This window comes from Pelophylax lessonae (genome assembly GCF_965119305.1).
Source record: "Pelophylax lessonae genome assembly, chromosome: 2".
NCBI lineage: Eukaryota > Metazoa > Chordata > Amphibia > Anura > Ranidae > Pelophylax > Pelophylax lessonae.
This window is the reverse complement of record NC_138769.1, coordinates 262,746,100-262,760,074: the sequence shown is the minus strand read 5'-3', so window position 1 is coordinate 262,760,074 and position 13,975 is coordinate 262,746,100. Positions and strand designations below refer to the sequence as shown.

Sequence of the window (13,975 nt, the reverse complement as noted above, 5' to 3'; positions counted from 1 at the left end):
GTTCAACAAGGCACCTCATGGCATATCTTGCCTACAGTCAATCATGAAGCTGGGAGTGTCATGTTCTGGGGTTGCATGAGTGCTGCCGGCATTGGGGAGCTACAGTTCATTGAGAGAAACATGACTGCTAACATGTATTGTGACATACTGAAGCAGAGCAAGAGCCCCTTCCTTTGGAGACTGAGCCACAGGGCAGTATTCCAACATAATAACGACCGCAAACCAGGGGTGTTGCTAGGTGGGAAAAAGACCAGGGGCTTCAGCCTGAAGATAAATTTGATAACCCCCTCCCACATTTTAAAGAAAAGCCCCGCCCAAGCTCCTCCCATATTTAAAAGTAAGTACCGCCCAAGCTCCACCCAATGGCCCCCTCAGTCAAGGGTCAGTCAAGGGGTGGTATGGAGAGAAGTACAGGGGGTGAGAAATTGGGTGGTATGGAGAAGAGAGAAGTAAAGGGGGTCAGTCATGTGGTGGTATGGAGAGGAGTACAGGAGGTCAGTCATGGGGTGGTATGAAGAGGAGAGGAGTACAGGGAGTCAGACATGGGGTGGTATGGAGAGGAGTACAGGGGGTCAGACATGGGGTGGTATGGAGAGGAGTACAGGGGGTCAGACATGGGGTGGTATGGAGAGGAGTACAGGGGGTCAGACATGGGGTGGTATGGAGAGGAGTACAGGAGGTCAGTCATGGGGTGGTATGGAGAGGAGAGGAGTACAGGGGGTCAGACATGGATTGGTATGGAGAGGAGTACAGGGGGTCAGACATGGGGTGGTATGGAGAGGAGAGGAGTACAGGGGGTCAGTCATGGGGTGGTATGGAGAGGAGTACAGGGGGTCAGACATGGGGTGGTATGGAGAGGAGTACAGGGGGTCAGACATGGGGTGGTATGAAGAGGAGTACAGGGGGTCAGACATGGGGTGGTATGGAGAGGAGTACAGGGGGTCAGTCATGGGGTGGTATGGAGAGGAGAGGAGTACAGGGGGTCAGACATGGGGTGGTATGGAGAGGAGTACAGGGGGTCAGATATGGGTTGGTATGGAGAGGAGTACATGGGGTCAGACATGGGGTGGTATGGAGAGGAGAGGAGTACAGGGGGTCAGTCATTGGGTGGTATGGAGATGAGAGGAGTACAGGGGGTCAGTCATGGGGTGGTATGGAGAGGAGAGGAGTACAGGGGGTCAGTCATGGGGTGGTATGGAGAGGAGAGGAGTACAGGGGGTCAGACATGGGGTGGTATGAAGAGGAGTACAGGGGGTCAGACATGGGGTGGTATGGAGAGGAGAGGAGTACAGGAGGTCAATCATGGGGTGGTATGGAGAGCTCCTCTCCATACCACCCCATGTCTGACCCCCTGTATTCCTCTTCATACAACCCCATGACTGAACCCCTGTACTTCTCTCCTCTCCATACCACCCCATGACTGACCCCCTGTACTCCGCTCCTCTCCATACCACCCTATATCTGCCCCCCTGTTCTCCTCTCCATATCACCCCATGTCTGACCCCCTGTACTTCTCGGCTCTCCATACCACCCCGTGACTGACCCCCTGTACTCCTTTCCTCTCCATACCACCCCATGTCTGACCCCCTGTACTCCTCTCCATACCACCCCATGTCTGACCCCCTGTACTCCTCTCCTCTCCATACCACCCCATGACTGACCCCCTGTACTCCTCTCCATACCACCCCATGTCTGACCCCCTGTACTCCTCTTCATACCACCCCATGTCTGACCCCCTGTACTCCTCTCCATACCACCCCATGACTGACCCCCTGTACTCCTCTCCTCTCCATACCACCCCATGTCTGACCCCCTGTACTCCTCTCCATACCAACCCATGTCTGACCCCCTGTACTCCTCTCCATACCACCCCATGTCTGACCCCCTGTACTCCTCTCCATACCACCCCATGTCTGACCCCCTGTACTTCTCTTCATACCACCCCATGTCTGACTATTGTCCCATCATTTTTTTTCCCTCCTCTTACATGTTATACGTGGGAACACTCACCTGCCCAACCCAACAGATCCAGCAAGCATTGTCCTGCTGTGATTTGCAGCACCTCTTCCACAGGCCTGTGAATGGAAAGCGAAGCATCCCGGTATATGTGGTGAACACATTTCAAAGTCTTAGAGACGTCATGGTACAGGAGATGGTCAGAGACTGCAGACATGGTACAGGAGATGGTCAGAGACTGCAGACATGGTACAGGAGATGGTCAGAGACTACAGACATGATACAAGAAGTGGTCAAAGACTGCAGACATGATACAAGAGACGGTCAGAGACTGAGGACATGGTTCAGGAGACGGTCAGAGACTGAGGACATTAAACAGAAGATGGCCAGAGACTGAGGACATGTTACAGGAGATGGTCAGAGACTGAGGACATGATACAGGAGATGGTCAGAGACTGAGGACATGATACAGAAGATGGTCAGAGACTGAGGACATGTTACAGAAGATGGTCAGAGACTGAGGACATGATACAGGAGATGGTCAGAGACTGAGGACATGATACAGGAGATGGTGAGAGACTGAGGACATGTTACAGAAGATGGTCAGAGACTGAGGACATGATACAGGAGATGGTGAGAGACTGAGGACATGTTACAGAAGATGGTCAGAGACTGAGGACATGATACAGGAGATGGTGAGAGACTGAGGACATGATACAGGAGATGGTCAGAGACTGAGGACATGATACAGGAGATGGTCAGAGACTGAGGACATGTTACAGAAGATGGTCAGAGACTAAGGACATGATACAGGAGATGGTCAGAGACTGAGGACATGTTACAGAAGATGGTCAGAGACTAAGGACATGATACAGGAGATGGTCAGAGACTGCAGACATGGTTCAGGAGACAGTCAGAGACTGCAGAGATGATACAGGAGATGGTCAGAGACTGAGGACATGATACAGGAGATGGTCAGAGACTGAGGACATTAAACAGAAGATGGCCAGAGACTCAGGACATGTTACAGGAGATGGTCAGAGACTGAGGACATGTTACAGAAGATGGTCAGAGACTGAGGACATGATACAGGAGATGGTCAGAGACTGAGGACATGTTACAGAAGATGGTCAGAGACTGAGGACATGATACAGGAGATGGTCAGAGACTGAGGACATGATACAGGAGATGGTGAGAGACTGAGGACATGTTACAGAAGATGGTCAGAGACTGAGGACATGATACAGGAGATGGTGAGAGACTGAGGACATGTTACAGAAGATGGTCAGAGACTGAGGACATGATACAGGAGATGGTGAGAGACTGAGGACATGTTACAGAAGATGGTCAGAGACTGAGGACATGATACAGGAGATGGTCAGAGACTGAGGACATGATACAGGAGATGGTGAGAGACTGAGGACATGTTACAGAAGATGGTCAGAGACTGAGGACATGATACAGGAGATGGTGAGAGACTGAGGACATGTTACAGAAGATGGTCAGAGACTGAGGACATGATACAGGAGATGGTCAGAGACTGAGGACATGATACAGGAGATGGTGAGAGACTGAGGACATGTTACAGAAGATGGTCAGAGACTGAGGACATGATACAGGAGATGGTGAGAGACTGAGGACATGTTACAGAAGATGGTCAGAGACTGAGGACATGATACAGGAGATGGTGAGAGACTGAGGACATGTTACAGAAGATGGTCAGAGACTGAGGACATGATACAGGAGATGGTCAGAGACTGAGGACATGATACAGGAGATGGTGAGAGACTGAGGACATGTTACAGAAGATGGTCAGAGACTGAGGACATGATACAGGAGATGGTGAGAGACTGAGGACATGTTACAGAAGATGGTCAGAGACTGAGGACATGATACAGGAGATGGTCAGAGACTGAGGACATGATACAGGAGATGGTGAGAGACTGAGGACATGTTACAGAAGATGGTCAGAGACTGAGGACATGATACAGGAGATGGTGAGAGACTGAGGACATGTTACAGAAGATGGTCAGAGACTGAGGACATGATACAGGAGATGGTCAGAGACTGAGGACATGTTACAGAAGATGGTCAGAGACTAAGGACATGATACAGGAGATGGTCAGAGACTGAGGACATGTTACAGAAGATGGTCAGAGACTAAGGACATGATACAGGAGATGGTCAGAGACTGCAGACATGGTTCAGGAGACAGTCAGAGACTGCAGAGATGATACAGGAGATGGTCAGAGACTGAGGACATGATACAGGAGATGGTCAGAGACTGAGGACATTAAACAGAAGATGGCCAGAGACTCAGGACATGTTACAGGAGATGGTCAGAGACTGAGGACATGTTACAGAAGATGGTCAGAGACTGAGGACATGATACAGGAGATGGTCAGAGACTGAGGACATGTTACAGAAGATGGTCAGAGACTGAGGACATGATACAGGAGATGGTCAGAGACTGAGGACATGATACAGGAGATGGTGAGAGACTGAGGACATGTTACAGAAGATGGTCAGAGACTGAGGACATGATACAGGAGATGGTGAGAGACTGAGGACATGTTACAGAAGATGGTCAGAGACTGAGGACATGATACAGGAGATGGTCAGAGACTGAGGACATGATACAGGAGATGGTGAGAGACTGAGGACATGTTACAGAAGATGGTCAGAGACTGAGGACATGATACAGGAGATGGTGAGAGACTGAGGACATGTTACAGAAGATGGTCAGAGACTGAGGACATGATACAGGAGATGGTCAGAGACTGAGGACATGATACAGGAGATGGTGAGAGACTGAGGACATGTTACAGAAGATGGTCAGAGACTGAGGACATGATACAGGAGATGGTCAGAGACTGAGGACATGTTACAGAAGATGGTCAGAGACTAAGGACATGATACAGGAGATGGTCAGAGACTGAGGACATGTTACAGAAGATGGTCAGAGACTAAGGACATGATACAGGAGATGGTCAGAGACTGCAGACATGGTTCAGGAGACAGTCAGAGACTGCAGAGATGATACAGGAGATGGTCAGAGACTGAGGACATGATACAGGAGATGGTCAGAGACTGAGGACATTAAACAGAAGATGGCCAGAGACTCAGGACATGTTACAGGAGATGGTCAGAGACTGAGGACATGTTACAGAAGATGGTCAGAGACTGAGGACATGATACAGGAGATGGTCAGAGACTGAGGACATGTTACAGAAGATGGTCAGAGACTGAGGACATGATACAGGAGATGGTCAGAGACTGAGGACATGATACAGGAGATGGTGAGAGACTGAGGACATGTTACAGAAGATGGTCAGAGACTGAGGACATGATACAGGAGATGGTGAGAGACTGAGGACATGTTACAGAAGATGGTCAGAGACTGAGGACATGATACAGGAGATGGTCAGAGACTGAGGACATGATACAGGAGATGGTGAGAGACTGAGGACATGTTACAGAAGATGGTCAGAGACTGAGGACATGATACAGGAGATGGTGAGAGACTGAGGACATGTTACAGAAGATGGTCAGAGACTGAGGACATGATACAGGAGATGGTCAGAGACTGAGGACATGATACAGGAGATGGTGAGAGACTGAGGACATGTTACAGAAGATGGTCAGAGACTGAGGACATGATACAGGAGATGGTGAGAGACTGAGGACATGTTACAGAAGATGGTCAGAGACTGAGGACATGATACAGGAGATGGTCAGAGACTGAGGACATGTTACAGAAGATGGTCAGAGACTAAGGACATGATACAGGAGATGGTCAGAGACTGAGGACATGTTACAGAAGATGGTCAGAGACTGCAGACATGGTTCAGGAGACAGTCAGAGACTGCAGAGATGATACAGGAGATGGTCAGAGACTGCAGAGATGATACAGGAGATGGTCAGAGACTGAGGACATGATAGAAGATAGAAGAGCACTAGGGGGGCCGGAGAGCACAGGTGAAGCAGAGAGCACTGGAGGAGCTGAAGGGCACAGTGGTGGGTGGGGACTGGAGAGTATTAAGAGGGGGTTTGGAAAGCATTGCAGGGGGGTTGGAAGGCGCAGGGGGTGGAGAGCACGGGGGGGACAGGGAGCATAGGGGGGAGGGAGATGAAAAGCACAGTGGGGAGCTGAAGAGCACCGGGGGAGGGCTAAAGAACAGGGGGCAGTCCAGTGCACTGGGTGGGGGGGTTAAGAGCACTGAGTCGGGGATAAGAGCACTGAGTCAGGGATAAGTGCACTGAGGGTGGGGGGGGGGATAAGAGCACCGAGTGGGGGGGGAATAAGAGCACTGAGGGGGGATTAGAACACTGGAGGGGGGGGGGTTAAGAGCACTGGTGAGCCAGCAAAAGAAGTTGTATAGGAGGGGGATGGGGCAGCTGCATATAGAGGAATTGATCTTCCCCTATTCTTCCTGCAGGAGGGTTATTCAGCAGCTGCAGAAAGAATAGAGAAAGATGAATTCCTCTATATGCAGCTTCCCCATCCCTCTACTACCCAGCACACACACTTGAGCAATGGGCACTCACCTTCTTCCCGCTGAGGCTCCGCCCCTTCTTCCCGCCGAGGCCCCGCCCCCTTCCCGCCACGGCTCCGCCCCCGCTAGTCCCCGGACTGAAGGAGCTGCCACTGCCTGCGGTTTACACAGTGCCCTTTACGCCACTGCATCCAGTGATTGGTGGGCGATCTGGGGCAGCCGCAAGGAAGGAGAGTGATTGCCGCTGTCAAGTAGCATTGATTTCGGGTGTGGGCGGGACCGGTATGCGGGGCTCCGCCCCATTGTTCCGTGCATAGAGAAACAGAAGCTGTCTGGGGAGGAAGGTGGGCGTGGCATACCGGCCCCGCCCACACCCGACATCAATGCTGAAACTTGACAGCTGCATTCACTCTCCTTGCGGCTGCCCCGGATTGCCCACCAATCATTGCATGTGCTTTATAAATCTTACACTGCTGAGGAATGTAGCCCGAGTTCTCGGCCAAACCCAGGCTTTGGGACTCGGGGCGAATCATTTTAAAAAAGCAACAGGAGACCTGGGGCTTTTGGGGAGCACACTCGGGGCTATAGCCCAGGTCAGCCCCCCCCTGCCGATTCCACTGCCGCAAACACATCTCCAAGAAGACCACTGCCTTGCTAAGCAAGCTGAGGGTAAAGGTGATGGACTGGCCAAGCATGTTTCCAGACCTAAACCCTAATAAGCATCTGTGGGGCATCCTCAAACGGAAGGTGGAGGAGTACAAGGTCTCTAACATCCACCAGCTCCATGATGTCATCATGGAAGAGTGGAAGAGGACTCCAGTGGCAACCTGTGAAGCACTGGTGAACTCCATGCCCAAGAGGGTTAAGACAGTGCTGGAAAATAATGGTGGCCACACAAAATATTGACACTTTGGCCCAATTTTGACATTTTCCCTTAGCGGTGTACTCACTTTTGTTGCCAGCAGTTTAGACCTCAATGGCTGTGTGTTGAGTTATTTTGAGGGGACAGCAAATGTACACTGTTATACAAGCTGTACACTCACTACTTTACATTGTAGCAAAGTGTCAATTCTTCAGTGCTGTCACATGAAAAGGTATAATAAAATATTTACAAAAATGTAAGGGGTGTACTCGCTTTTGTGAGATACTGTGTGTGTATATATATATATATATATATATATATATATATATATATATATATATATATTTATCTTAATTCTATATATGTTAACAGTACAAAATACCATACATTAACTTGCATGCAGTAATGCACCCCAACAGAAAATGTGAATCAGCCCCTAATTTATTATTTATTTCACAGATATTTTTATTAAAGTTGTTTATTAAAGCGTTACTAAAGGCAAAATAAAGTTTTCTTTTTAAGACAATAAACATGTTACACTTACCTATTTTTAAAAAATCATTACACAGAGTGGCGCCAAAATTCTTTTCTGGGGTCCCTTGCTGGCAATGCTGGCTTCTCCTTTTGTTTGTGTGCCCCATAGCAAACCGCTTACTCTTGCTGCACACAGTGAGTGCTCGCTCCTAAGCTACGTATGTCTATGGATGGCTTGGCCCCACCCCCACTTCCTCCTCACAGCATTTGATTGACAGCAGCAAGAGTCAATGGCTCCTGCTACTGCACCAAAATCTGTGTGAAAAGGAAGAGAGGGGAGCGAAGATATGCAGCTATGCTGTGTACCGTGCTGGATCTATTGAGGACTCAGGTAAGTATTTTGAGAGATGGTGGAAAGCAGAAAACTGTAAAACATTTTTACTTTAATACAGGGAATGCATTAAGGTAAAAAAAAAAAAAAAAAACATTTGGGCTTTAGAACCGCTTTAAGTTTTTTTTAAATAATAATCCGTGATCAGTAGCAAAAGACATGGTTATACAAGTACACCGAATATGAGTGTGGCATAAAGAGTTCCCAACATCAGTGTTAGTATACAAATACAGACGCAAATTAAATCTCATCCCCAAAGCATGTGCAGTCATGTGCAAAAGTAGAAAGCAGTAAAGATACTGTAAGAATTCAGTGGGGATTCCTTAAATCGCAAAGTCATAAAATGATCTGTAAGAAGGAGAGGAATGGATGGATTTGCTCATGACTTAAACTCTTCTTAAAGGCCAAAGGGAGGAGGACGAATGAAGAGAAAGAGAGATGGAAAAGAAAAAGGGGAAAAAAAACAGGCACCAAAGAGGAAGTTGGGACATATGGGAGGAGGGGAAGAAAGGGGGAATAAGGATATAGAGAGTTTCCGTGAGGCCCAACCAAACAGCAACATCTGCATGGATTGATGTGTTCTATCAGACCGAGATTAGGGAGTGGTCCAGATTTAAGTGATCAATATAGTTCAGTCATACATCCCAAACCTTAAGAAATTTGGCCTGGGTGTCAGGGTTCTCATGTATTCTAGTCCCCATGAGCCTCTTTTTAACCTCAGTTGATTGATGGTTCTCTTCAAGCTTTGGCAAACGTCTGCTAGGCCACCAAGAAGATAAACCCCACCAAATTTCTCTCATTTCTACTAAGGACTGAGATTGGCCTGTGTAATAGTGCTTCCCACGGGTTATGAGTAGAATAAAAATGTATAAATGATCAAATCACGTTAAATACACGTATCCAAAAGCAGTAAGCCTTTGGACCACTAGATGTGGAAAAGAGTGCCTTGCTCTTTTCAGCCCCAAAAGAATGTCGGGAGTGCGTTAGGGACAAATTTAGATATGGAATCATCAGAGGCATAACTACAGGGGTTGCAGGGGTTGCAATTGCAACCGGGCCCCATGCTCCAGGGGGCCTGTGCGGCTCCCCTGTACACCTGGATAGGAGGGGCGGCTTGGGCAGCATGTAGAGAAATCACTGACCTCCTTTTTCCTCCTGTAGCTGCAGGAGGAAAATGAGGAGATTGGTTCCTCTGTATGCTGCTCCCGCCAATCCTCCTATCCAGTTCACTTGTGTTCTGCTGTCTCTGTGCCCCTGTGTGCTCCCCCGGTCCCCTCCCCCCACTGTGCTGCCCCCCCCACCCCCACTGTGATCCCTCCCCTCTCCTGTCGGCTGCTGCAGGGGATGTGTCACAAAAGAAAACCAGGAAGGGGTCGGTAAATATGTAATTTACCAGCTTCTTCCTTTTATGAATGGACAGAGTCATAGTAAGTGACATTGTAAAAAAATAAAATAAAATGATAAAAAATAATACAATTAAAATACCAAAAAATATAAACTACTGACACCAGTGGGTGAACTTCCAGGATTGCAAAGGTCACACTTGCGACCAGGCCCTGATATTCCACCATCGTGGGGAGGCCCCAAGATGGCAGGAAGTGGGCCCGCTGCAGAACTTGTGAAAGGGTCCCACTGCGGGACCGTAATAAAGGGCCCCGCACCGAGAGTAAAGGGCCCCAGGATCAGTGCGAAGAGCCCCAGGCTTAAAGGGATGGGCCCCGGCCAGGGGTTCGGGGGGCCCTTCATGGTTTCTTGCACCGGGCCCCTGAAGGTTCTAGTTACTCCTCTGGGAATCATATACCAATGTGAGAATAGTTTGTAAGCATTTCCTAATTTATGATGTAAATACTGTATATAACTCCACTTTTCTGACAAACTGGATTTGTTGTGTTTTTCTCCAGCTTCCAGTACCTTTTGCAGTTTTCCTTCTGATGTACAGCAAAGGCATGGTGCCTGGCTGTGAACACAGAGAAGGGTCCTTACTATCTGCAGATGAGCTAGCAATTGAAACTCAGAAGGGGAATGAGATGAGTGACTTACAAAAAACAGAAACACAGGATGTCCAAAGTGGTAAGGGTAAAATGAACATTCAACACAGCCAGTATGCCTATGCTTATAGCACTGACATCTTATAAGGCATTGTATTTAGTCTTAACATAAAAATAAGATTTAAAGTACAGTTCTGCAGTAAAAAAAAAAAAAAAAAAATGCATATGTGAGTGGGGTGGGGTGTATTAGTAATTATAGTGAGGCATGTATGTAGACATAACACTTTCCTAGGGACACCTGAATGATGCCCTTTTGAGCACACTTAGCCCCTGTTGTCATGTGATTACATTTGTAGCAACTAATGGCGCTTTTCCACTGCATGGAACCGTACCGGTTCGGCACGCTTTTGTGCTTTTCCACTGCGGTACCGCATGGTATAGGGTCGGAACGGTTCGGTACGGTACGGTATAGGTTTGCTTTTCCCCTGCATGGAACCGAACGGTACGGTACGGTACGGCTCTGAAAAAACAGTACCTACTCGATTGTGGTTCCAACAGGTACCAAACTGGTACCATATCCCACAATCCTTTGCATGCAGTCACTACTAGCCACTGATTGGTCAGAGAATCACACCCACCCCGTTGTTATCCCACCCACTTAACTTTAGTACTACTTTAGTGGAAAAGCAAACCTATACTGTACCTTACCGAACCGTTCCGACACTATACCATGGGGTACCGCAGTGGAAAAGCAAACCGGGCCAAGCAGGGCCGAGTAGAGCCGAGCCGGTACTAGCCGGTACTTGCAGTGGAAAAGTGCCATAATAGAAGAATTCACAATTTAAAATAGAATCTAAAAACTTCCAAAATAGGTGCACAAGTAATCTCTTGGCTTCACAATCCAGGTATCCTATTTCTCCCCTTGGTGGCACTCACACAGGCTTTGCGCCTCCACTTTACACTTTTTGAGTATGACATGCACCTTTTGATGGCTGTCTGTGAAAGTGTAAATCCGATGAGAGTGCCACCAGGGGGAGAAACAGGCTTCCTGAAATGTGCAGCCAAGAGATTAGTTCTAAGAATGAGGAGCGTTCCTTTCTCATGCTGATCTGGAGGTTATTAATTCCGGTAAGAAGTGTGTAAAAGTGGTGATGGAGTCACACTGGCAAGTGTATTACAGCACCTGGAGCACAAGTTTAAAGTTGAAGGTCTGCACCATTAATATACTGTATTACTGTGTACTTAATGAATTCATATGAACTTTTATATAGATAGAACATAAATTCTATGCATTTTTTTTATGGTTTTGCACTTGGGCACTTTCTATGAAATTTAGCACATGGATTTTTATATGTATACTTTACATTAATTGTTTTAAGGTTTTTTGGCTATTTATATGCTTGGTTATGTTTGATAGTTATTGAGCACTATAAAAACCTTATATGATGTAGAATTTCAAGGGACAGCACACCCATTTTGTATATTATATTTACAGTGTATATGTTCTGTATTCCGATATGAGTTTTGCAGTGGTCTTTGGTATTTAATTTACCGGTAATTTGTTTTTTCTCCTATCATTCCACACAGCACAGAGCACAGGTTTTTATTTATTTATTTGAAGTGGGATGTTATCTGCTTTACATGCATTACTACTTTTCCACTGTGCAGACAGGCAAACAAAGGAAAGGAGAGGTCAAACTAAAGCCTCGTACACACGCAACGAATTTCCGCCGATTGGTCGTCCGTCTTTTGTCCAGAGTGCGTGTCTGTTGGTTGGAATGCACTCTAGACTGCACACGAATTTTCCCGCACGACAGAATTCTACTTCAGAAGTGATTTCATGTGTTGGATTGCTTTGTATGTGTTCTTTCATCTCTGAGCATGCCTAGTCTTGCTCATAAGATTTTTCCCCATCGAAATCTGTACTAATTAGACGAAAATCGGACGTTGTTTTGATATAGCCTGCACACCAGGATTTTTTCGGCCAAAAAGTCGGAGTCGGTTGTCAGAAACACCATACTAACAAGCCGAAAATCGGCAGATCGGTCGTCGGACAAAATTTCCCGGCCAAATTTCTACTCGTGTGTGCGGGGCTTTACTCATGCACCTTTTTGAGATTTGAGCTTAATATTTTTTTTTTTTTTAGTTGCCTGGATTGCCGTGCATTTCTTGTGATAAACTTTGTGTGGCAAACCGCACTTTTGCCATTACAGTGAATGGCAATGCAAGAATGACTACGCTTTGTGCATGTAAAAACTGCAACAAATAAGGAAAAATGCGTGTTTAAAATCTGAATCTCAAAAAGATGCATGAGCTATGTACTTGTCACATTTTTACAGGACACTCAGCACAGGGCAGCCCACTTGTTTCAATGTGCGTAGCATGACAACACTAAAAAGCACATATGAATGAAGCTTGACGTTGTGCATCATAGTAGGAATTGGGCCTTAAAGCGTTTGTTACTCCAACATTTAATATTCCTGATAGAAGCCTGCTGTACCATTTACTTGTTTGAGAAAGTATCATGTTCTCTTTGTATTGCTTCCTTTGTGTGAAATCCCTGGTGTTCCTGCCAGTACCTCTGCTTTCCTATTATTGACCACACTAAGCAGGAGAACACACCATGATCACTTCTCTGGCTGTGCTGGAACTCAGCATGCTCTCCTGCTCTCCTCTAATGATCAGACATGTCCTGACACCCCCCCCCCTCCCTTGCACAGCCTGTCACTGGGAAGCTCAGTGTACTGCTGCTTCTTCTCCCCCCAGCTCTTATGCAGCTGGGAACAGAGGGATTGTGATCACTTATTAAAAAAAAAAAGGAAAATGGTATTTATAATGCATAACTATATATATATATATATATATATATATATATATATATATATATATATATATATATATATATATATATATATATATATATACATACATACACAGTATCTCACAAAAGTGAGTACACCCCTTACATTTTTGTACATATTTTATTATATCTTTTCATGTGACAACACTGAAGAAATGACACTTTGCTACAATGTAAAGTAGTTAGTGTACAGCTTGTATAACAGTGCAAATTTAATGTCCCCTCAAAATAACTCCACACGCAGCCATTAATGTCTAAATCACTGGCAGTAAAAGTGAGTACACCCTTAAGTGAAATGTCCAAATTTGGCCCAAAGTGTCAATATTTTTTGTGTCCTCCATTATTTTCCAGCACTGCCTAAACCCTCTTGGGCATGGAGTTCCCCAGAGCTTCACAGGTTGCCACTAGAGTCCTCTTCCACTCCTTCATGATGACATAACGGAGCTGTTAGGTGGGTGTTAAGAGACCTTGTGCTCCTCCACCTTCTGTTTTGAGGATGCCCCACCGATGCCCAATAGGGTTTAGGTCTGGAAACATGCTTGGCCAGTCCATCACCTTTACCCTCAGCTTGCTTAGCAAGGCAGTGGTCGTCTTGGAGGTGTGTTTTGGGGTCGTTATCATGTTGGAATACTACCCTGCGGCCTCTTCTCCGAAAGGGGGGGGATCATGCTCTGCTTCAGAGTATGTCACAGTACATGTTGGCATTTATAGTTCCCTCAATGAACTGCAGCTCCCCAGTGTTGGCAGCACTCATGCAGCCCTACACCATGACACTCCCACCACCATGCTTGACTTAGACAAGACACACTTGTCTTTATACTTCTCACCTGGTTGCCGCCACACACGACAACATCCTAACCAAATAGGTTTATCTTGGTCTCATCAGACCACAAGAGATGGTTCTAGTAAACCATGTCCTTAGTCTGCTTGTCTTCAGCAAACTGTTTG

General features: G+C 46.8%; 1 protein-coding gene across 1 annotated transcript in view; it reads left to right on the top strand.

The window, feature by feature from the left end:
* Nucleotides 1–13,975, top strand: part of MFSD4A (major facilitator superfamily domain containing 4A) — a 251,529-nt gene that overhangs the window by 153,229 nt on the left and 84,325 nt on the right. The window contains exon 4 of the mRNA XM_082245559.1: nt 10,081–10,249. Coding sequence (XP_082101685.1) covers nt 10,081–10,249 — 169 coding nt within the window. The remainder of the gene's footprint in view (nt 1–10,080; nt 10,250–13,975) is intronic.